The 25,150-nt window shown below is 41.4% G+C and overlaps 1 protein-coding gene across 2 annotated transcripts in view; it reads left to right on the forward strand.

The window, feature by feature from the left end:
- The window catches only part of TTLL11 (tubulin tyrosine ligase like 11), a 33,983-nt gene extending 9,039 nt beyond the window's left edge, over window positions 1-24,944 (forward strand). The window contains exons 4-9 of one of the 2 annotated variants that reach the window (XM_054284466.1): window positions 3,558-4,133; window positions 4,689-4,784; window positions 5,303-5,421; window positions 17,661-17,888; window positions 19,868-19,974; window positions 21,857-24,944. In XM_054284466.1, the coding sequence (XP_054140441.1) occupies window positions 3,558-4,133; window positions 4,689-4,784; window positions 5,303-5,421; window positions 17,661-17,888; window positions 19,868-19,974; window positions 21,857-22,158 (1,428 nt within the window). In that variant the 3' untranslated portion in view covers window positions 22,159-24,944. Of the gene's footprint in view, window positions 1-3,557; window positions 4,134-4,688; window positions 4,785-5,302; window positions 5,422-17,660; window positions 17,889-19,867; window positions 19,984-21,856 lie in introns of both variants that reach the window. The other variant, XM_054284467.1, reaches the window with a different exon arrangement.
- The last annotated feature ends 206 nt before the right edge of the window (window positions 24,945-25,150 follow it).

Consider the following 25,150-nt stretch of genomic DNA (forward strand, 5'->3'; position numbering starts at 1 on the left):
TGATTTTGTTTGCTTTGCAACCCTAATGCTGCCAAAACCGTCAGCTCCCTGAGCCTGCATTTCAGCTTGTTCACAGCAGACAAGTGGGCAGGGCTTTGGTGGTGCCTGCATGTCAGACATGTCCCTGAGGAGCTGGAACACTCTGGAATATGTTAATTATCAAAAGTCAGATTGGGTCAGTGCAGGTGTAGGTTAGACATGAGAAGATGGTTTGGTGCTGTTTGTAGTGCAGGATTTTGCTGCAAAGGGCTGGATGAGAAATGAACACCTGTGAGATTTTGCCTGTAACAGAAATGATTATTGAAAGAAGAAACTCCATGAGAATTGAAATCTTGCTGCCTCTCCTGATGCACTACAACATTTCAAAACAATTTATTTTCAAATATCCTTATTGTGCCTCACTTCTGTAATCATGATAGTGAACTTCTTCATACAAATCTGTTAATAATGAAATCAAATGCTGTCAGCTCTCCCCTATACCTAGATTCAGGTATAAAACATTACAGGTAATCTAATATTAATCTTGTGTGCTTTGAAAGCCAGTAATTGAGAAAACTACACTGGAGTTGTGGTGGATGAGCTTCATACTGGAGATACCAACAAAAAGGAGTTCCCTTAGTGTCATTTGTATTGAAATGAGATGGTGATAGGTGTTTTCATCAACGGCTTAAAATTTCATTTTACTAAATAAATATCTATTTAGCTATTCTCAATATTCACCAATTAATTATTTCCTAAAATGTTTTGTACTAACGTGTCACTGTAACAAAAGATGAATTACAGATAAACAAACCTCTCAGGTGCTGCAGTCATTGCTCCTTCCCCAGCAGGGAAGAATCTGTTGGAATGGGTGTGCTAAGGACTTACTTCTAACATGAAATCCCAATTTCTGAAGAGTAATTAGCTTGGGATTCAAACCAGGACTGTGATTGTTCTCATACTTCCTTCTTTGTGTTGTCTGTGAGGATGATGAATAGGCCAGTGTGATTAATTTTTAATAAGAATCTAATTTGGATGGTCTCATTTCCAGCACAGCATATTTTTGGTGGTTTAATCAGGTTTTCAGCTTTTGGATACCTCTTAGGCATAGGCATGAATATTCCAGTCTTTGTGCTGTCAGATCTTATAGCCCATTATGTGCATTTTTTCCAGAATACTATATTCATTCAGCCTGTGTTTCCTTGTGGAAGCCAAACCTGCAGATTTTCACCAACCCTTGTCTTGCTGTTAACTGTAAATGGTTAACATGTTTTTTAAAGATAATTTCCTTCTGTCAAGCAAAGGACACAGAAATATCTCATTTCATATAAACTCATTTTCCTACATGACTGAATTTTCTAAGTCTGGACAAGCCCCCTCATAATGAGAATTTGAAAGAATATAGTTGAGGGGATTGCAGAGAATTTGAAGACGACTGTTGGGAATTTCCTTGAAGATCAAGAAACCATCTGTTTTCTTGAAGACAGTAAATCTGCTGAAAAACAGACTGAGACTACTCTGGATTACTATCCCCCTTTCCCTACCAGCCTATCTTTATCTGCCATGTGTAGGTTTTGATGGACTAGAAAGCTTGAATAATATCCAGGCCTTTTAGTCCATTTAAAAAAATGGAATAGAATATGATGGAGAAAATTATTTGCTTGTTATTTTAAGAGAAGAGCGATCTCACAAACCAGGGATGGTTAGAATGCAATATTTTGAAAGGCAGGTTCTTTTTCATCTTCAGCAATAGTCCCTGGGAAGCATCATCTCTTGGAAAGCATCATCTCTTTGGGAAGCATCATCTCCTTTGGAAGGTGCTGCTGGAGCAGAGCAGACGCAGCCTGAGGGGTGAGCAGCAGATGTGGGACTGGGGGCAGATTCCTCCTCCTGGTGCCACAGAGGTCCTTCACTGTTTTGTGCCCTAGGAGGGCACAGTTGGCACTCTGTGTGTTCAGCAGGAGTCCCAGGGGCTGTGTTTGCTCACAGAGGGTTCACATTATCCACGTGTCTCTCGGTGGTGCTGACTTTCACAACAGTGAACCAGAGAACTCCTCTGCTCTGCAGGGTAATGTCACATCAGGGGAAGATTATTCTATAGTGCTAAAAAGACTAGGACATAAATCCTGCTTTCCTTCTTTGCTCATCTAGGCCTGCTGATCTACTTGGACCTATTTATCCACATGCCATTTATGTAAGCCTGACCTCCACTGAGGCATTTATCCCTCAGAGTGACCTATTTTGCAGAAGGATCTTTCACTGAGTCAGTGTGACACCTGTCCCTGAGAAAAATCCTAGTCTGGATAATGGATCTTGAATTCCTGCTGCAGCTGGTAGGAAGGCTTTTAGCAGTGTGACTCTGAGTGAAATAAATAACTGGGTGGGGTGGAGCCAGGAGTCCTTGAGGCCCTGGGAATGTCACTGCTGACAGAGCTGCCCTTCCTGGGGGTCAGCACTGATGGTACAGCAGAGATTGCTGCTCTCACAGTGATCTGACCATGCTCAGCCTTTCCTGTGGGCTGATTTTTTCCTCTTTCATTCTCCAGGGTGGATGGTGGCAACTGATTTGTTCTTTCTTTGTTAGCCTTTGTCCTCAGGCTTCTAAAATCTCCAGTTGTTGGTGAGCCACAGGGTAGAACCAGATCTCTGACTGGGCTCAGCACGTGCCTGGCTGCAGGGAGAGCAGCTGCAGGTGGGGCCCTAAAACGTGGGAGTGCAAGGAGGGAGTGGTCAGTGCTGGGACATCCCTCTGGTTTGGGAGGAAGAGGTTTTGAGTGATTTATTGTCCTGAATCCCATGAGTAGCTGATAAACCTGCTAGCCTGCATCCTGCATTTCTTCAGCTGCTTTCTTTTGTTAGGGCTTCCCTTTCTTTCTCAATTTCATTTCTGATTGAGGCATCCCCATGTGTGCAGTTCTGACTTTTGCTGTACAAGTAATAAATAAACTAGAATTTATTTAGGTAGTGGGAAATACACACGTAACACGAAAGCTCTGATGTTCAGCAGATGTGTCAGTGACATGGTTGTACCTGTGCATGGTTCAGCATTCCCCAGTTTTATTAACACTGAGTATCTGATGGTGGAAAAAGGTATTGTTAGTGACAAATTTTTACTTCAGTTTTCCTTCAGGTAGTATTTGCATTCATACCTCAATACTAAGGCACCTTTCCTGAAGTTAATGATTGTCTTTGTCAGTAGTTGTTCAAAATGCAGCATGAAAGTTTAACTTTGCAGTTTCATATACATTAGTGACTACTAAGATGGATCTCATGAGATATACCCCATTTCCTTCTGTAAATTGGAATAGAACATTAAAAAGAAGTTCCTGAAATGATTTATACAGTGACTTGTTAAATAAAATGACCTTTTATCTGTACTAGCAATTCCCTACTTGTGCTTTTTTGTTTCTCCTTGTGCTTGTCAGCACTGTTCATCTTCTGCCTTTTCTGCATGCTGTTTACTACTCTGGTGATGTATCCATGCTATTTTTATTTATTTTTGTTGCCTGGCTTTCACAGGCCCAGCCCTTCTTGCCTTGCCCAGTTAGTGCCTCTGACTGCAATGCTTTTCCTCCTAGGTTCGTACGATGAAAGACAGCAATCCATCCTGGAAGCCCACTTTCATTGTAAAGCCTGATGGAGGCTGCCAGGGGGATGGAATCTACCTCATCAAGGACCCAAGTGACATCAGGCTGACAGGGAGCATCCAGAGCAGGCCAGCTGTGGTGCAGGAGTACATCTGCAAACCACTGCTCGTGGACAAACTGAAATTTGATATTCGCCTCTATGTCCTGCTGAAGTCCTTAGAACCCTTAGAGATTTATATAGCCAAAGATGGACTTTCTAGGTTTTGTACAGAGCCCTATCAAGAACCCACTCTCAAAAATTTGCACCAGGTTTTTATGCACTTAACCAACTACTCACTAAATATCCATAGTGGCAATTTCATCCATTCTGCCAGTGCAAACACTGGCAGCAAGAGGACTTTTTCAAGCATTCTCTGCAGACTGTCTTCCAGAGGAGCTGATGTCAAAAAGCTCTGGTCAGATATAATTTCATTGGTGATTAAAACAATTATTGCACTGACACCAGAACTGAAAGTTTACTATCAGTCTGACATACCAGCAGGAAAGCCTGGGCCAACTTGCTTCCAGGTAAGTTGGAATTTCTGCCAGGAATGCAGTTATTTCTATGCATAGATTAATTTTCTGGGTGCTTAATGCCTTTTCTGAAGGGTTTCTGTAGTTCTGGTGCTGCTCACTGGTGGGAGCTCAGAGCTCCTCACCCAAGTCAAACCTCAATCTCCTGACCTGTGTTACTGCCAGCCCTAAGGAGATACAGAGGATTTTCGATGGCTGTAGTTTGTTAGTGACAGTTGTCACTCCAGATTCCATCTTCTACATGTTAGAAGTGAAGCTTTGCAGGTTCCTAACACAGTTTTGATCCTGGCAATTTCCAGACCCCCTCATCATGGGTGCCAAGGTTCCATGTTGGCTGATGCAGCATTCAGGGATGGGGTGCTGTGAAAGGAGCCATTGCCATGGGAGCCAAGTGGCTTCTGGAGTTATTCAGCGCTGGAGAGTTTCTCAGTTAATTCTTTTCTGCCCCTCAAACGTTTATTCCTCCTCAGTGTTGCCATATGGACAAGCACTGCATTCTGCAGAACACCCTGGGTAGAACTGAAGTGACATATTGCTTGTTATGCACAGATTTTAGGGTTTGACATTCTCCTGATGAAAGACTTGAAGCCTGTGTTACTGGAAGTAAATGCAAACCCCAGCATGAGAATAGAACATGAGCAAGAGGTAAGAGTTCTCAATGGGATACTGGAAGGAAATTGCTTAGGTTGGGCTTTCTGGGCTTTTTTCCTTGTTTGAAAGATGAAAGCTGTCTGCTAATATGAAACCTCCAAGGTTCTCTGTAATTTTCTGCTTTGAAATCATTGCTAATCTTATACATAGGAAATGTGACTTATTGGAATTGTGAAAGCTCTCCATCATCTCTGTCATAAATGCATTTATTCATCATCTCCTGCAGTCGTTAATTGTGTTTAGGGGATTGTTAATAATCTTGTTCATGTTTGTATACATAATATAAATGATAACATCAGCAACAATCTTTTTTATAATATTTCAGTTTACTAGAGGAATTTGTTGTAACATCATACTGAAAATGTGCAGGTATTTGTGCATCCTTGAGGAAGTATTTTGTAATCCATCATGGTGTATTTAAAATATAGATGAAGCACATGGAGTTTCAGCACATGTGGAATAAATCACCCTTAGTTCTGTAGTGAATAACTGTGTCCCTCTGTGATGTAAAGCTTTCTCCTGGAGTATTTGAAAATGTCCCAAGCCCTGTTGATGAGAAAGTGAAAGTTGCTGTCATCAGGGACACTCTGCGGCTGGTGGACCCTCAGAAAAAGAAGAGGAAGGATACTCAGTAAGTCTGCTGATTTTCCCTGCTTTTGTATCAGTGCCTTGCAATAAATAGAAAAATGAGATTGTTTTTCCCTGAGAAGGTCCACAAGCTAATAGTAAATGAGGATATACCAGTTTCCCTGGAACATCTTACTCTCAACTGGTGCAAACAGTTTAGAAACTCAGATTTATTTATTTACGCTTCCACTTGAGGCTTCTTTTTTTTTATTCAAAATAGCAATGAGACATAAATTTGTGTGTTAATTTGCTTGAAAGTCACAAATTACTCTGAATGAATTGCCCCATTGGAGCTGAAAAGTATGAATATTGTATTTAAAAATTGTTTCCTTAATCTGTGATAATAAACAGAGTTAAATCTATGATCTAGAAATGAGAAGAACTGCCTGCAGCAGCTTGCACAGGAATGCCTGTGGTGGGATCAGGCTGAGAGAAATCATATCTTTTTTTGATGAAACACTTAATTTTAAGCAGTTCTTGAAGACATGAAAGGGTGATTTTTTTCTCTTATTTTTTTCCCTAGAAATTCTTGCTCATAGGTCTGCCTCCATGCTAAAGTATCCATTTTGCTCTTCTCTTGGCACTTAGTGGTGACTTGAAATGTTATTCACATTCTATAATGATTTCAAGTGCAAATTTGCTGTCTTTTGTAGACAGAGGCCCATGAACAAGACATGACTGATAATACTAACAGGTTCTGTATTACTGCAATATTATTATGAGATCAAACTCTTCCTTCAAAGGCAGTGCCACACAGAGAAGTTGCTGTGGTCAGTGTACAGAACATTTTGCAAAGCAATTTGTACTCTGTGTTGCCTGTACTTAACCTCTGCCCTTAAAGATTACTTCAGTGCATGGAGCTGAAAAAGATCATTTTTTAACCCGTAATTATGTAACTAGTCGTGGTGGTTTTTTCTGCTGAAGTTATGTCAGGCATTCATTAACTTCATATTAGATATGGAAAAAAGGCAAGTGGTAATTACAAATAAATTGCTAGAGGACGCCAGTGTGTGGGGAAGGCTCACTCAGCTGAGGATTCTTCTCTGATACATTTAGAGTGCTAAATAATTCCTAACAGGATTAGTTGGTGATGAGATAAACCACTGGCTCTTCCCAGCAGGAATTCATCAGTGGTGCAGCCTTTCTGGCAGGGTAATCTGGTTACCAGAGCACCTTGGAGATGGATATTGGTGTGTGCACCCTGAGTCACTGCCCAGGGCAGTGCCCAGGACCTGCTGGGGGATGTGCAGGAGCTCTGGCACAGCTGCCCCTCCTTCCCTGGCATCCCCCTGCTGCCCCCACGTGCTTTTTACTGAACTGAGACAGTGCCTGCAACTTCCTGACCAAAACTTGGCCAAGTATTGACAGAAAAAAACCCAGAAAGAATTGCTGTTCTGACAGCTAACCAACAGCAAGCCTCACAGACTCAAATTTGGATGCTAATTAAGTAAAGGGCATTAATCTCAGTAAGGTTTTAGCAATATATATAACATAGACTTTGAACACACAGGGGAAATACTGAGAAGTCTGAGCTGCATCTCAGGTAAATATTCTGCTGTGGAGAATTTGATTTCCTTCTAATTATCTCCCAGATTAAAATAAATGAGGCATCTAAATGAAAGTGAGTTTTAGAAGTCATCCTGAAGTACTTCATTATCAGGAAGGATTAATAGCTCAGAATTTTTTTTAGTTTAATTTTCCCTCATCTTCATGGTGTTTTGATATTAGTTTCCTCCTTCCTATTGTGTGATGTATAATATTGGGAAAAAAAGTTAAGCTGGATAGGATCAGTTTATCATTCCACACATCTCTTAATTTTTCCAACACAACTCCAATCTTTACATGCAGGGATTGGTAGTAACCATCTTGGCACTGCCAGCAATTAGTGATTGAAAACCTGCATTGATACATGTTCAAATCACAGTAATTAAATATACATGGTGGCTTTTCTTCCACAGCAGAAATTACCTTTTCCTAGTTTTAAGTCATTTATGTGGAACTCAAGTTTCGCTCATCATTAAGAAATGAAAATATTTAATAAAATCTCATGGCAGGCACTGATGTTTGCTCTGTCTGTGTGGCAGTGCTGTCCTCATGGATTTTAAGGCTTGAGCAGATGATGGCAAACATCCAGGCCATTGACATGCTGGAGCTAACCCAGTGATTTGTGTGACTGAAACTTGTCTGAGGCTTGTGTGGTAATTATTAAACTTGCTCTGGATTCACTCCTTACACCAGAGGTGCTGCTCACAGCCTGCTGAAGGTGGGAGAAGGCTTCAGCTAAATGAAATTTGCACAATTAAGTGAATGGTCTAATGACACCGAACAACATGTAAAGTAAATCAACGTTACTTATGTAAACAGCAGTTTAATTAAGATAATCACTGATGCAAATCATTGTGTATGTTGTGCCTCCAACAGAAAATCCATTTCTAAAGGCTTTGCAAACTTCTATTTTTCTGTGCCTAATTTGGAATCTTGATAGTAGTAAAAAGGTTTTAGTTTCACTGTTTGTTTAATTATTAGCAATTTATTCTTCCTCAAATAGCAGTAGATTGGAGGAGCAGAAAGGAATCTTAGTCTCATGTAAATGCTGTGTATTCTCCACTGGATGTCAGATGTTGGGAGGTATAAAGGCAAGCTGGCAGGATCATTTGGAGCAGGAGTGCTCAGCATGTTGTAGGAGGAACATTTATATCATCCCAAAAGTGCTAATGACCTGCTTTCCTGTCCTGTCAAAAATATTTATGCTCTGGTTTATTAATGCTAATTAATCCAGCAATAAGGGCTCCTTTGTATTTCGGTTGCTGTTGTTTACTCTGTGTCCTGGTGTGATCTCTTGCATTTCCATGCCTGGTTTCTTACATATTTCAAGACAGAAAAGAACCATTTTATTTTTTTGATAAAGAAATCATAGCACTATGGCATGTGTGTCATTAGAAATATGAGTTTATTTCTCATGGAATAAAATCTGCTTTTTCCCTGCTAGAGATGATGAAGGTGCAGTCCCTAAGTAATATAATGACTTTTATTCAGCTCTGAAATAGCCATTGACAGAAGAAAGAATTGAAACACTTTGGAAATGAAATGTAATTTAATCTATGGCTGTTACAAAAACAATCAATTCCTTGTGCCCTCCAAATGGAATGCTTTGGTTTATTACCTAGCACGCCCTTGCTGTTTCATTGCTAGTTTATCTTTTCTTGGGTGCTTTCTCTGTACATGACACTGCAGTGCTTTTTTTCCATTTGAAACCAGCCTTGAAATTTATTTGTGATGTTCTGATTTTTTTTCCCTTCCTTTTAAAAGATGTCAGGTACAATTCTCTTCTCTGGGTCCTGTGGCTCTAGAAAATGTCAAATATGATTAACTAATTTCCTGAGTAGGAAGAACTCCAATGTGGTTGCTCTCACATTTTTGCAAGATCAGCATGCAAACATTGGCTAATGTCACCCTGTTCTGTGAGCACCCTGTAAATATTAATGTCTGTCAGACTGACTTTTTTATTTTATTCTTTTGGTGTTAGGAAGAAATTCAGTCAAAACAAGGTTTTGTAGAAATTGCTACGCAAAAGATCTTCCTCTTTTCTTGCTCAAAACGGGGTGGTTCATTTTTTCCACTGTGTTGATTACACAACTTCGGCTCTTGAAATGATTCCTTTCCATGATAGAGGAAAAAGTGAATAGTTTCTAGGAGGAGAATGGCATCTGTGTTTAATGAAAACATGAATTAATTTCTGGTCATTCTTTTGTATGTTCCAAAGGCGTTTTCCAAATCCTAATGCTGTTTTTAATTTCTTGATGTTTAGGAGCAATTTTGTACTTTCTTAAGGAAAGTCAGGAAATCACCTGTTCAGATGTATTCCATTTATTTTCCAGATATTTTTCTTCGGTTTCATAACCTCCCCTGATGTTAGAGTCATGTTTAATGGAAAAATGAAAATACACTGCAGAGATGTCTCGAGAGTGTGATTAGCCTAGATAGTGTTGGTGATAAAGTCATTCTTGCCATTTATTACTGTGTTTATCTCACTGTCTGCATTGTAGGGTTGTGACTGGGTGACAGGGGTGGCTGCAGAGGGTCAGAAGCTCAGAGCACAGACATGTGGAGAGGCTGGGTGGGGGCTGCTGCTGCTGCAGCTCTCACTGATCAGGAAATAATGGCTGTTCTTCAGGCTGCCTGTGCTGCATCTTCCTCTCTGCTGCTGTGAGCAGCTGTATTCTGCTCCTCAGGGATTCATTACTCAGGGCTGTCAGTGCCTTCTGCATTATATGGAGTGAGTTTAGTGCCTATCAAAATAAGCATGTAATAAACCCAGCTATGGAAATATCACTGTTTGGGTTTCCATTTGCTAATTGACTTTATGGGCTGACTGCCAGAGCTTTGGGTTGATTCCTGCATCCTGCAAGTCTGCTCAGGTTTGCAGCTATTCAGATGCCTCTCAAGCACCACCTCTTCACTCCAGCCTTCTTTCTGCCTGAGACTGTATAAACTCATATGTGTGGCTTTCTTGAGATTGATCTTCCTCCTCTGGTTCATTTTGGAGGCTGACACAATTCTTTTCTCCATCAGTCAAGATGACCCAGCGTTCATACTGAGGCTCATTCTGCCAAAGCCCTTTGGAAGCACATTGAATTAGCCCCTTTCTCTTTCCTACAGGGATTTCTGGTTCAGTCCTTCATCAGGCAATCTGCCAGCTCCACTATCAATTCGTGTCTGTTACATTAGCCCAGGCAGCTTTTGATGACTTAGACATGTGAGGGAGACTTTTAAATGTGATGTTTGTCAATGTTCCTTCAGTTCAGATTACTGAAATGTTAACTTGGTTTTTCTGTAGTTGAGAGTATTTATTTCTACTGCTATTTCTCATCCTGCTCAAGGAACTTGCCTCAATGACTCTCTTCAGTTTTGTGAAGCAGATGTTGTGGTATCTTGATCCTTGCTGTCTGTTCTTGCTTTTCCAATTATTTATCTGCTACATCCTTAAGAGCATTTAACCTTTCTCCCATTGATTAGGACAGGCCCTATTGGAAATTCTATGAACTACAGTGTGAGATGTCCCTCCATAAAGGGAAGGATCTGCTAGTGCTTGACTGACAGAACAGTTCTACATTGGTTTTAGGAGCCACTTATGTTGTACTACATCAACAAAAAATACACAGTGCAGAACATTGGCAAATAATTTGAATGTGCTGTGGCAGAAGTCCCAGCACAAAAAAGATAATTAAATGTGATGATAGATCTTTTAATTTCTAAGTGGCCATAATCTGAAATATAATCTGAAATGGTTTAATTGACTAAAAATGGGTAATAATATTTCTTTTAAAGTAGCTAAAACCACCTCCCTTGCGTAGATACAGATTAATTTATGATTATTCCTATTTTAGCCTTCACCACTGCAAAAAGTGCTGTTATTCCCAGTCCAGTGTTGCAAGCAGGGCTGTGCTTGCTCACACACTGTATTCCAAGCACTCACATCCTGACTGGACAGGCTGTACTTTAACTTGCACATAAAGAGTGAATTCAGTCTCATTCTGAATCTCTTGCAATGACCCCGTATTGAGGGACAGCTGGAAGTGCTTCCAATGTACTCAGCAAGTGAGAGGATGACAGGCCCAGCTCATTTGGAAATTTTAATGGACAAGAACTGATATGGGCTGCAGGACTTGAAAAGGTTTCATTTTCAGCACTGTGGAATTAATTGGCCCAAGCCTGTGGTGTGCTTTAGCAGTAATTGGTGTGTGCAGTGCCCCTGGCTCTGGGGTGAGCCCAGCTCTGGGGCTGAGCTATCAAATTGGGACTGGAGACTACTTTGGCCAATTAGACTTGAATCACAGTGTTTTAAGATGCAGCTAATCTAATTAGTTTTTTATTGACATCTCTTTTCTTTCTTTTTTCTCTCTTGAGAGCAGTAGAGGAAGGAATGGAGATAAGCTAAGGAATGTGACCTATGTCTCCATAAAACCTGAACTTCCTCAACATTTGAATGTATCAAAACATGCTCTAGCAATTACATCTCTTAGATATTCACACCATATTACATTTTGACTTGATCATTAAGAAGGGTTTTTTTTTTTTTTGCTTTTTCCTCTCTACAATGATTCTTACATAAAAAGAAAGCCTTTGTGATAAAGTACAGAGAAAAGGAAAATTATGTCACTTTCCTCAGGTTTTTGTAGTGCAGCCACAGGATTGCTGTAACATCCAAGGCTTGCCCAAAAAGAAAGGAGGTCAGGAGTAAAGGGGTGGCTGCTTCATCTCCTTCCATGTGGCATCAAAATGAACGTGGAGGCAGCAGGTCTGAATACATCTTTGGGTTCAGTAATCTGATTAGAGATTGTCAGTGAGTCTTGGTGCTAGGGGAGCCTGGTTTGAGGCAGGTTGAGATGCACTTTGTGTCCCTCAGCACTGTCCCAGCAGCTCTGGCTGGGACTCAGCTCTTGGAGCTCCTCTGCTGCCTGCTCCTGCTTTGGCTGAATTCTAACAAATGAAGCTGCTTTGGGTTGCTTTGCTTTGTTTCTTAAACCATGAATTCAGCAGGACTTCAGAGCATCCCTGGGAGCTGTGTTGCATGCAGATGTTTGCTGTATCCAGGCATTGCTGAGGGGCAGCTTCAGCTGGAACCAGTGAAAATTCAGGTTAAATATGGTCAGAGATGTGCTCCAGTTACATTGGGGAGGATATAAAACAAAAGCAATTCTGACTTTATTCATCAACTACTGAAGTGTTTACTGCAGTGTTTGGTGGAGTCAGCCTTCTGCTGGAAGGGACCTTAGAGATCATCCCTATAATTTCCTCTTTAGTTTTCAATACAAGAAAGCTGTTGTAGTTTGAAGTTAAAACCACTTTTTTCCCCCCCTCTCTTAAAGCTAAAGGCAACATCTGTGTGTGCCTTCCTGTCCAGGGGGGTTCACTGAATTTTTGTGTTCACACAGGGAAGGGCATTAATAGGTAGGTTTGAGTGCAAAGTGATTTTTTCCTGACACTTCAGTATGTTAATCATTTGAGCTGAGTTTCTGCTATCAGCAAAATCATCTTCACCTCTAGGTAGCCTGTAGCTTGCTAACATAATCTAGTTTTTGGGTGGTATCTTACTGCAGGAGCAGTGATTCAGCTGCACTCTCGACTGTAGAGTTTTTTCCTGGCTTTTGTATATGCACAATTTCCATTACTAATCTTCAGTTAAATGCTTCTTGAATGAAATTTAATTTTCAGAATATTAGCTTAATTGCCTTGTCTAAAATGAAAGAAATATGTGTATTTAATTTGACATTTTTTCCCTTTTACCTTCTGGAGTGTTTGTGCTGCACAGAAACAACTTTGCCTTTAAATCAATTTTCCCAGTTGCTCTGTAATGTAAACTCCAATAACTTCTAATTTTCTGTAATCTCTCTTATACTGAATTGCTTCACACCAGATAGTTTTCATGGCATAAGTGTACAGGTATATACCACAAACAGAAATTGTAGTTACACAGTGTGTATTTATGTCTGCATGTACAGCAGGGCTATGTGTATATGGTATAAAAATGTCTCATTTCTTACCTGTCTCCTGGATATTTTTACAATCTCTGTGTTATGTGTAACTAAAACTGCAACCAGCTGTGAGAGTTTTGTATAAAATATCTGGGGGAGCCATGAATGCTTTGTGCTGGTCTCCAGGTCCTCATGTGACTCCTGAGTCGTGGTGTGTACTCTGTGTTCTCTCAGCAATGGCACAAGCCATGAACAAATTGATTTCAAAAATCAGATTTCATGCAGCCTGGAAGATGTTAGAACCAATTGATCAGGCAAGGGCAGGCTGAGGTGCATCACCTCACCAGGGAAGAGACAAATCCCTCCTTGGAGTGGGGAGAGGGAGTCCTGGGCCCCAGCACAGACTCAGAGAGGTAGCAGTGAATGGAATAAATGGATGTGCACACACAGATTATAGCCCTGAACACCACTGCAAAGTCCTTACATGGAAGTGCCTTGTAAGAATTAGAATTTAAAATAACATGAGTATAAATGACAGCTGAAATACCTGTCTTTTTTCCTTTGAAAGTACTGTGATTTCTTAGGACAAAGTTGAAAATGTTATCTTTTTCTGGCAAGGTGTTTACATTTCAAGACATTTTTCCCTGTTATAATTATGTGATAAATGCAAGCATTTATTTTTGCTAACATTTGGTTTTAAATAGACATGGAAAGAGAAGTGAAGGAAAAATGGAGACTATTTCACAGGTTTTTTTGCAGGAGGTTTATTATTCTCATTAGCTTCAGGCCATCAGAAAGTTCCATGTCTCAGGCACTGCACATGATGAGTGAATATTGGATCATAAACATATTTGAGAACTGTTTGCTTATTGCCCTGTTCATACTCAAATAATGGTGAGGGAGTGCAAAGCAGGTTTTTAAGGGACAGCAATATTAAGTGCTTGGATTTTGGTTTGACTTAAGCAGAGGCATTGAGCAGAAAAATAACATTTTCCCTCATACAGATATCCTTCAGGTGTCAGTTCTGCAGGATCCTGGTTTTATTACATCAATCACAAGCAGCTTAAGGCTTCCAAAAACATAGTCACAGACAGATGTTGAGCCTGTCTGGGGATTAGAAATATCCTCTTCCATTAAGTATAAATTAACTTAATCACCAGGTATGAAAGATAAGCAGCATAAACATCATTCCCTGAAGCTTTCATTAAAATTAAAATTCTATTTAAAACTAGGCTTGTAGTTTCTATGACTTGATCCCCCTTCAAAGAGATTATATCTGCTGTAAATTTTACAGTGACAGAGTGACAGAAATTAATGTATTGGGGGCAGTGATGTTCTCTATAATTTAGCTTCTGCTGCAAGTCATCTTTCAGCAAGAGAGATGATTGGCTTATTTTTAAGTAATAATTGGTCTCTAGTCTCTGAAACACTGAGAAAGCAATAAAACTGCCTAGCACCCAGTGGCCACAAAATGAAAGCATGAAGTCACGTGGCTTAATAGCAGTGTAATCATCAGGAGTGTTATTTTGTGTATGAGAATTCACCTGCTTTAATAGGAGGATTAAGGCTGATAAAATGCAATTGCAGTGCTGCTTTCTGCTCCCTTGGCTGGCAGGGTAAAGCTCCTTTTCTGTCCCAGCATAAGCACAACTGCTTTCTAAGAATAATTTCCACATGGGAAGAAATATCCTGGGGTTTTATTTTTTTTTTTCTGTTCTAATGTAAGACACTTGGTGGTCTAATTTCAGTATACTCCCAGGCTTTACAGCTGCTTTGCCTTTGCTCTATCCTGCATTATTATTTCTCTGGCACACTTTTCTAAAGAAACAAAAGAAACTCTGGAGAAATAATGAGGCACATGAGTACCTTGAAAGCAAATAGTGAACACAAATAAATCTACTAGGAATAATAACAGCTACCTCCACAGAAAATAAAGTATTGGGGACTATATTTAATGATCTTTGTTCTGTAATAATTTTTGCTGCAGTGGAACAAAGTCTTTGGGTGCAGGATTTGCATTGCTTATCTATTATTTCATTACAGTAATGCCATATTTTCTGCTGCACTCATAGCTGACAGGTAATAACATAAGCATTCACTGCTTGTGTTACATTAAGAATAATAAATCTGTAGTGAATACAGAATGATACCACCATTATTCTTAAGAGGAGAAAGTTGGAAGTAAAGAATCTCAATTAATAATTAGGAAATAGCTGGGTTTTTTCAGCACCTGAGACTCCTCAGATGCATTTCTCCTTTAATTATTTAAACTATAAATTAGGGAGGGCTATAGAGATCAAATCACAGCTCTAGACTTCTCTGCATATGAAATGGAAATGTCAGTAATGTTCTCATCCCTGGTTTTGGGTCCCTGGTGTGGAGCAGAGCAGGATCCCTGCCAAGTTTCTACATCTTGGAAACACTCATTAACACTGTGTGAAGGCAGCAAACTTTCCAGTCTTCTGTTTCCTGCCAAAAGCTATTTAATCTTTAATGAGAAGTGTTTATTTTTATAATAAATCCATCAGTCTGAAGAGGCAGTGAACCATCCTTCTCAGAGAGGGGGCTGATGGCTGTGGCAGACAAACAGCACTCGAGGGACAGAGCAGAGAGCCCAGAGCTGCTGGGATGGCTGCTGGCAGGCTGCAGGGGCTTGGCCTTCTCTTTTCCAACAGTCCCATCCATTATTTTGGGTTCCTTACTCCAATGGCAAAGCTGTGGAGTACATTTTACCCGTGGATTCACCTAAAATGTGTTTGCCAGCTCTCCAAAACCAGCAGTGTGCTCTGTGCCCTTCACCCTTCTGCAGGGACACCTCTGTCAGGCCTGGGAGCTGCCGGTGAGCTTCAAAATCTGACTGAGGTGATTTACCCGATTTATTTCTGTAAATGAGAAACTGGGGTTTTTTTCTCTCAGAGAGAGATGGAAATTCTGCTTTCAGCATTTTCTGCTTCCCAGAGACAGGACAGCTGCTGTGTTTTCAAAATGTATTTGGTGTGATCAGAAGTTCGTTGTCTGCCAACACTGTGGTGATTATCAGTCCTCGTGTTTGATTGATTCTGCTCTTTGAAATATGGACTCTTTACTGGGGCTGCTCTGCCTGCCTCAAAGCATTCTCCAAAGTGTTGAATGAACTCTATATAAGAGCCATAATTATTTCACCATAATGTCAAAAATCTCTTGCTCTGTGGGTTTAACATTCTTTTAATACTTCTATCTTTGTGCAACTATATTATTATTATTTTGAAAGGTGGAAATTCTTGTGCTATTGATGTTTTTTCACTTTGCCAGAGGGTGAAGAGGGGATGAATATTCATTTTCTACAAATGGCACTCAGAGTGGCCAGAACAAAACAAAAGCTGATTACTCACACAACATGCAGGCAAACCATGAAACTGCTTGCTATGACATCCTGGGAGTGTTGGAAGTCTCTGTTAATAAAATAATGGGATTAGTTCATAAAAGCAAATTCATGAATGGTTGATAATGCAGAGACAGTGCTCTGGCTTGGCCTTAGTTTCCTAAATGATTTATTTCTGTGAATGAGCACACAAATAGATTTCCTTCCTACACGCTCCAGGTACAAACACTTACCTGTTCTGTGGGAGGTCCATATTCTGTGGTGATAAATGGGTGGATAGATACATTTGTCATGCAAAATATCCTCTGCTTTTAACTATGTTAACATAGTCCTTGCTTGGAGAATAGAGGCTCAGCTGAGGGAATAATTATAGCTTCAGAATCCAGAACATAGTATTTTCTTTTATTAGGTAAGCAGTTGTAAGCTGATACTGAAATTGCTTAATTTATACTTCTAGCAATGCCCTAAATGTAAAATACATCAAGTAAGCATTCTTAGAAATATTAATATTGTGATTCTTACCTAATTTTACTCTGAATTTTGACAGCTAAATTTTATATACAAGTGTACAAAATGCTGCAAATTTTGAAGCCTTTAATTAGTAGTTGGAAATTTGTTTGTCCCTTAGCAACTTGTATTTGCATAAAGATTAAGGCTGGTCAGAAAGAAAGGAATAAAACATAGATGGAGGAAACATTAATAAATTAGTAATCATGTATAAAAGATAAGTAGTCTTAGATATCATTTCCATAAGCTTTATTAAAATTTAAATTTTTTTAAAGCGGCACTACAGTTGATCTTTTCTAAAGAGTGATCTTTCATAAGCTGCAGAATTAGAGAAACGAATGTATTGAGGTCAGACATTAGTATGTAAATGAAGCTTTGCTTTTTTCTGTGTGGCAACAGAAGCATTACCTTATATTTGACCTTTCATTCATTTGCCTGACTCAGCTGTGTCAGTCAAAACAATTAATTCTAACGAGCAGCTGTAGAGAGTGGGGCTCAGTTCTGTTCTCCTCCCCTGGCCTGTTGGAAATCCCACGGCAGAGGAGCAAATGGAGGGAAGCTGGGCAGGGTTCTCTGGAGATGGGGAATCCCTGGTCCCTTCCCCAGAGCCCCAGTGCAGCCCTCAGTGAGTCCTTGGGGCTGGCATGCCCAGCCCTGGCACAGGCTGAGGTGTCCCTGTGGCAGGATGGGCTGAGCTCTGAGGTGTCCCTGTAGCAGGATGGGCTCTGAGCTCTGAGGTGTCCCTGTGGCAGGATGGGCTGAGCTCTGAGGTGTCCCTGTAGCAGGATGGGCTCTGAGCTCTGAGGTGTCCCTGTAGCAGGGTGGGCTCTGAGCTCTGAGGTGTCCCTGTAGCAGGATGAGCTCAGCTCCCTCCCAGGCTGACCCCTGTGTGTTGTGCAGGTGCCAGAGCCCGGAGCAGGCCCCAGGAGCCAGCGAGGAGCTGCCAGAAGCCGCCCCCAGCCCCGAGGCCGCGCTGCCCTCGCTGTGCCTCAAGCAGGTGTTCCCCAAGTACGCCAGGCACTTCAGCTACCTGCGCCTCGTGGACAGGGTGGCCGCGCTGTTCATCCGCTTCCTCGGCGTCAAAGGGACCACCAAGCTGGGCCCAACGGGGTTCCGCACCTTCATAAGGTCAGTGGGGAAGGGGTCCCTGGCAGGGGCACTCTCAGCTTGCAGGCTGGGTGATGCCTTCCAACGTGGAGCCAGTGCCTGCTCTGTTCTCAAATACATTTCATCAATCCCAGCTCCTGGAATAGCTGACCTATGAGTGTGTGTCTGGGAGGAAGTTGGGTCTTTATTTGACAGCAGATCAGTGATACTTTGGCAGATACGATTTGCCATCTTCATCAGCATGTCACGTTCCCAGTAAATGGTGGAAATATCATTGTGAGGAAGTGACAACTGAAATTGGGTCACTTGATGTGATTCTGTCAGCTGTGGGGGCACTGCTGGCCGCCCCAGGCTGCAGGAAGGATTCCCAAATGCCAGTTCCTGATGCACCGTGCAGGGAGGATTTGCATTGTGAAATTGCACCTTGCAATGTCAAGGAACTCAATTTATTTTTTCACATACTTTTTATTTAGGAGGGTTTTTTCATTGTTTTTTATGGCTGTATCTGTTCTAGTCATGGTACAAATACCTCATTTTCTGTCTTTCATTGACTATGACAAAAGAAATGAGCAGCAGCAGCAGATGTACTCTTAAAGCACAGATCCTGTTTCTATGCAGATGCATTTAGCATTCAGGAATGAATATAAAACAACTTGGTTTATACAAATGATGATACATAGAAAATGTCTGAAGGCATCTGCTCTATCCACAGACCAGCACAGGATTGCATCCAGTTCTGTATTTTTTGTAGTTTTATCCAGCCTTATTTTGGCACTTGTCAGAGGAACACAGAATAAATGCCAACATTTTCTTTCAAGAACATTCAGATAAATTGCCATAGCTCAATGAAACAGCATTTTCAGTTTCTTAATGCATGTTAAATTAAACTTTTTAATACTGGCAGATATTTTTGTTTATTTTCTCCCAGAGCATCTATGCCAGCTATAAGGCCCTTTTTTGAAGAGCTGTCATTGCTGTTCATTTCAGAAGGGAGGTCAGGTTTCTGTGTGTTGAATCACTTTTCAGGAAAAAAATGGTACATGAGTGGGATTTCGTGTGTGGGCAGGTGCTTGCAAAGACTGTCCACCCAAATTCTGGCTCATCAAAATCTGTTTTCCTTTTATGTTTTATTCATTCTAAAAAAGTAGCTAAAAGGGAAATGCTGGCTGTTTCTAGTCCTTGCTTGGATGCTGCCTGAGAGGTTTTGGGCTATCTAGGAAGGCCTTACTCTATTTTAAGGGAGCTCTGTTGAGGTTACTAAAGAGTGAGATTTGCTTCAATTGGCCGAGTTTGAGGTGGGTTTTTAAAATTTTTTTTTGTTTCTTTTCTGGCAAGAAATTTTGGCCAGCTCTTTGGCACGGGCAGTGGTGGCAGCCAGGCTGCCAGACATCTGGAAATGCTGGAAATGGGGCTGTTCCAGGGCTGATCAGCACCACACTGCACACTGGGACACAAAAAGTGCCAGCCCTGCACCCAGAGCTGCACCCAGGGCTGCACCCAGGGCTGCTCTCCACACAGGTTCCACTCCATGAAGGGAAAATCCTGTCGGTGTTCAGGCATGGAGGAGCAAGGCTGTGCCTGAAAGCTTCCTCCAGCCCTTTCCAAACAGGATCAGGCAAACAAATAAAAGGGTATTTCTCTGTGCAAACCCTGCCTCGTGCAGATAGTCTGCGCAGATTTGTGGTACCAATTAATTCCATCTCTTACAGCCTCAGAGTACTGGCAATACCCTGGGAGAAAGCTCTGTGTAACAGTCAGGTCATATTTTTAATTGAAATATTCTGGGTTTGGGCCTGTTCCATTCAGATAGGAGCATTTAATGAATGCTGGTTTGTTTGCTCTCTGCTGTGTGTGTTTTATTAGACTGAGCACGTTACAGTGGCTCTGTACACATGACATGGGTAAACTTTCCTCCTGCAAGTTGCCCTTGCAGAATTTTTCCTAACTTGGGAGTTTGGATGTAATGAAAATCTCATCTTTATTTTGTTTCTTTTTAACAGAAACTGCAAACTGAGTAACAGCAATTTTTCAATGGCAGCTGTAGATATCCTGTATATTGATATCACAAGGAGGTGGAACAGCATGGGCATTGACCACAAGGAATCAGGTAGCCCAGGTTTGTATTCAAAAACTATGAAATCTGACTTTTGGGGTTATTTTTTTCAATTTTAGTTGCTCAGGTACACCTCAAACATTGATAGAAATGGGAAGAAGCCATGTACACCTGAGGCATGCACATACACAACCAATTCTCCTGGTTAGTGCTGTGGCAGTTACCCTTCAGGGCAGTATTGCTTTAGGTACGTGAGGGTCACCTCAATTTCACAGCTATATAAAATCTGAGCATTTGCATTTAGCATTTCAGGGTGGATATAAATCACTTACGTGGTTGGCTGGTAGAATTTCACCAGGAAAAATAACAGATTTGCAACTGAATCTTCAGGCTTTCAAAAATGAAGAGATTTGTGTATGGTGTCAATGAACCAGATGCTTTTTAGGTGTTGAAACGCAAACTGTCCACCTGTTTCTGTTGGCTTCATGTTCAGCCCACTCCCAGCTGTAACCAAGACAAGCATGATTCTGTTGTTCTAGAACAGCTTCTAACTTTTTCCATAATATGCTTCACATGAGTGTCACTTCTGGGAGAAAGTGTGTGTGTTACCAGAGGTGCTTTCCCTGCCTACAGCTCACCGTGACTGATAAAATAATTTACTGAGCTGGCAGCTGCTGCTTTCAGATAACTCAGCAATTCCTTTGCAAGCTGCTCTACAGCCAAGATCGTAAACGACCCCAGCTGCAGCCTTGGTTGAGAGAAATTATACTTCAGAATGTAATTGTCATATTTTGAAAAGGTGCCTTTCCTACAGCATCAATAAGCCAACACAGTTAAAACCCCAAACCTTTCAATATCTCGTCCTAAAATAATCTTCTTAAGTGTATGTTCAAACTGGGAGAGCTTGTGGCATTCTGCACAACCAATTGGGGTCTGGCTTCTTAATTAAGAATTTGAGTAGGTATTACATCAAGGTTTTAAATACAATAATTAGTGTTAATACTCAGCTCCTCTTCACCTTGGCTCTGGTAATGTGCTATTAGTGAGATGTGATCGAACAGCAGCTGAAGAGTCTCCCCTGCAGCACGGGGCTTCTGCAGGGGACTTTTGTGTGGGAAGGGGTAGAGCAGTTGTATTATAGCAGAGACATTTTTTGGCACTGCGCTCTTCAGCTGTTTGTTTTTCATTCAGCTGAAACAACTATTGTGGAGTTGCTGGGTATGACTTCACCTACAAAAGGGTTTGTACCTGGTGCAGGCTGTGTAGGAGGGAAGTAGTGCTTCAAACAAACTCATATCTTGCTAAGGTGATACTTGGTAATGGGGTTACCTTCCTAGTGCTACAGACTGAAATAACACCCTGGTGTGAACTTTTGGGTCAGATCTGTCTCTAAAAGACTCCATTCAGCTGCCGACAAAAACTTGTTTTTCTCTCCAGCTGGATTGTTTTCCTTGATGCTCAGTATGTTACTGTGTGTCTCATTTGGTTTCAACTTAATAATTTTGGCAGCAGAAATCAAGGCTAATACTACATCAGTTTAATGGTGTGATAACCTAAAATGGGTTCTTGCTGTACCACTTTGCCTCTGGATTGCAGGCTGAGGTCTGCAGAGCCAGAATCTGCCTCAGTGGTAGGGAATGTCACCCATCTGTAACCCAGCCTGGGGCTTAGCCTGCCCTGAAACACCCAATGAGTGTGACACAAATAAAACCTTGGCTTTTGGTCTTTGAAGGACAATTTCTTTGCTTTCTGGGCATTCCACATTGCTGCCATTTAACTGAAAAGATGTGAACGAGCAGGATTGTTCGCGTTCACACCCATCGCACACTCATTTGGCCCTGCTGCCACAACAAACAAGAGATAGTATTATCCCTGAGGAATGCAGGCTGCTAGAAATGCCGCACTCCGGCCTCCCGTGAGCGCCTTTTCCTTGCAGGAATGTGTCTGCAAGCCTTTGTGGAAGCTTTCTTCTGCCTGGCCCAGAAGAAGTACAAGGCGCTGCCGCTGCACAAGCAGGTGCTGTCGCTGCTGGAGCTGTGCGAGTGCCGCCTGGCCGCGCTGCACGGGAAGCGCCTGGTGTGGAGCTGCGGGCTGGCGCAGCCCCGCGGGGCGCTGCGGGCAGCGGGCACCGCGCCGGGCCCCGGCCCCGCCCGGCCCCGCGGCCCCCCGGTGCTGCGGCTGCAGAAATCATCGCACCAGCTCCGGGCGCTCATGTGCCGGGACAGGACCGGCAGTTAATCCCCGGCCGGGCACGGGTACCGCTGGAGGAGAGACTGGCGATGGAATCCCTCCATTTCAGAATGACAATTATTTATTTTTAGCTGTATTTTTTATTTATGCTTTTCAAAAAGTCTACTCTGCAACCTCCCGTTTTCAAATAATGACTCTGACAATGGCTATTTCTTCACCTCTCTGTGGGATTTACTGTGCACATCCCGTGACAAACTGTGCGTTCATCCTGTGTGTGGAAAAGGACCAACCCACACGGGATGATAACCAGCATCATGGGATTGGCTGCACTGACTGAGGAATCACATTGCTTTGTGTGCACAGGACATGTCACAGCAACCAAGGAAGGAACTGCAGTCACAAATACCAGACTGGAGAACTGAAATATGAAATTGCACTTGTGCTCAGACTTCAGGCCTTGACTCTCTTCTTTCCATGGCTTGGACTGTAGGTGTTGGAATAAATACAGATTTGGTCAATTTCTATGTACTTATTTTTTAAAGTCAGTCTTAAAGCACTGAAATAATATTTTGGCTTCTACTTCTTTGTACATGTCTTTGCCATGACAAGTACTGTTAGTTTTTTAAAGAAGAACTAAAACTGTTTATCCTTTTGCTTCCACAAAACCAATAAGCTCACACTTATTCACAGAAAGAGATTTACTTTCTTAAGTCAAATTTGGTGAATCAAGTGGTGGTTTTGTCTTCAGGGATTCAGCACTGCTTCTGCAGAAAGCTGTACAGTGTAAAGGCCTAAGAGGTCACCTAAATTCCAGTGGAACCAACCTTGTTACTGACTTTAGCCTAAACTAACTGTATTCTACGTTTGCTAATTTTTTGTCTTTTGCATGCTTGTTACCCTCTTGAGACCTGCACTAACATCTAGAGCAGATCTTCTTTGTGTCTTTGCTCATATTCTTAATTTTTTCCTTAAATAACCGTGTAACTCTGTACAAATTAGATCTAAGGATGTTGTGTCAGAACTGCTGGGCTGTACTGCTGGAATTGGACAGAGGGGTTTGATTATCCAGGAAATGAACCATGACTTCCATGATCTCACACTTCTTGTGGGGGCTAAGCAGAACATGAGACTGGCTGGAAGGACAGGAATAACTTGGAACTTCAGGGGTGTTGAGTGAAATTCTTTGTGATCTCCCATTTATTACAATTATGAATGGCTACATCTGAGCTTGATTTTCCTCCTTTGTTCTGCTCTTTTAATGTTAATGACTTGGCTTATGTTTTAGTGTCCTCCATGCTATCAGAAATGGCAAAGCTGTAAGATGGGCACTGAACTTTGGGTTGGAGAACATTCCCTGAGCTCCATGTCAAAATGTTCCAGTGGCTGGTGCCCCCAAAATATGTCACTGAGGGGGAGTCTACCTGTTTCAAGTCAGGGACTAAATGCACACATGGTGCATCAAGTGAGTTTTCACTTCAGGGAATGTTTGTAGAGCTTTTTCCTGATTTCAGTTTTAAGCAGAATGTGTTTTTCCCAACTGGCAATAGCAGCATGGCAATGCAATGCAGGAGTCAGGCTGAGCCCACACAAAACTAGTCCCCAGCATGTGTTAATCTCAGATGTGGGCATCCCTTCTCCTTACCTTTTTCTGTAACACAAATAAAATAGTAGTAGATGATCTTTTCTAGTTCAACAGCCAGACTTTGAAATTTTATGTATTGTACATAAGAGGACAATTGTAGACTAACTAATGCCACTGCCCTCAGCCTTGTTCAAATGTCATAAAGATTATTGCAGTATGAAGATAAAATGCAGAACTCCAAAGTCTGGCACCTGTCAGAACAAATGAAGCTGAAAGGGTCATTTTTTTTCACACTTTCATTGTAATATATTTGAAGACATTCACAGGTTGAAAAATGGTTACTTCTCCTTTTGTGACATCTGACATTTGTCTTGCGATTGGCAGTGTGTTACTGGAAAATAGCTTACAGTTCCTCTCATCTCATGATTGATGTCCTGTAAAGACAGAGTTGCAGAGGAGTCGGATTTGAAATACTATGACTGTGAATGCCTTTCCCTGCACCTTTGAAGTACTACGATGTGTGGCCTGAAATATCCCGGTTTTGCAATTGTAGAGCTCACCCTGATATCAGTGGAATAAATTAACTATTGTATATTGAACACTGATAAGATCTCTCTCTCTATGGGAGACCTTTATACTCTCTGGATCTAATAGAGGTTTTTATAGCTCGTGCATCCACAGGCTGATGCTGCATGCTCTATTCATCTCCCACTTCAAATATGAAAGGTCCCTTGTAGAATAGTCAAAATATTCAATTATCTGCCTCTAGTAATCCACTGTTCATGTATTTATATAATTGGAAAATTGAATGCTATATTATTCTCGGGGGGAGGGAGGGAATAAACCAGGAATGTACTTTAGAGATTTAATGGCAGTCACATTTCTCTTCCCTCCTGTCTAATTCAATTTCCTCTGAATATTATTTAGCATCCAATTGCATAGAGCCTTTAAGTTACCAGTCTGTGCCCATGCAAATGACCAGAGACACTTTATCCAGGATATGAATGCTAATGCACTGATAATCTGTTAATCCTTAGGTACCTCTCTAGCTACAGAAACAATACAGGAAAGGCACTGGATTTTTAACAGCACTTTTGTATATATTCTCTTCAGAGAATACCACAGCACTGCACTCATGATTCTATTTATGACATATATGATATGAATATTGTATACCAGTGAAATCTTTCTTGTTATCAGACACACCGAGTCTGATATCCTTGAGTAGAAATCAGAATAAAACAACATCTAACAAAAATTTGAGGCAAGTGAGTCCAGAATTTCAACCCTCTTCCCTGCAGGCTTTTGTGCAGTCTGAATGTGCCCAGACCCGCTCAGTGATTCCTTGTTGCATTTGTTTTTTCTCTGCATCGGGCTGTTGCAGGTAAGGCACCTACAATCTGCTCTGGGCACTCCTTGTCCCCTGTCCCACACCCCGTCCCTGCCGAGCGTTCTGGA

Source organism: Melozone crissalis, unplaced genomic scaffold (genome assembly GCF_028551555.1).
Source record: "Melozone crissalis strain CALT ecotype California unplaced genomic scaffold, PUWL_Pcris_2 ptg000041l_1, whole genome shotgun sequence".
Classification (NCBI taxonomy): Eukaryota; Metazoa; Chordata; class Aves; order Passeriformes; family Passerellidae; genus Melozone; species Melozone crissalis.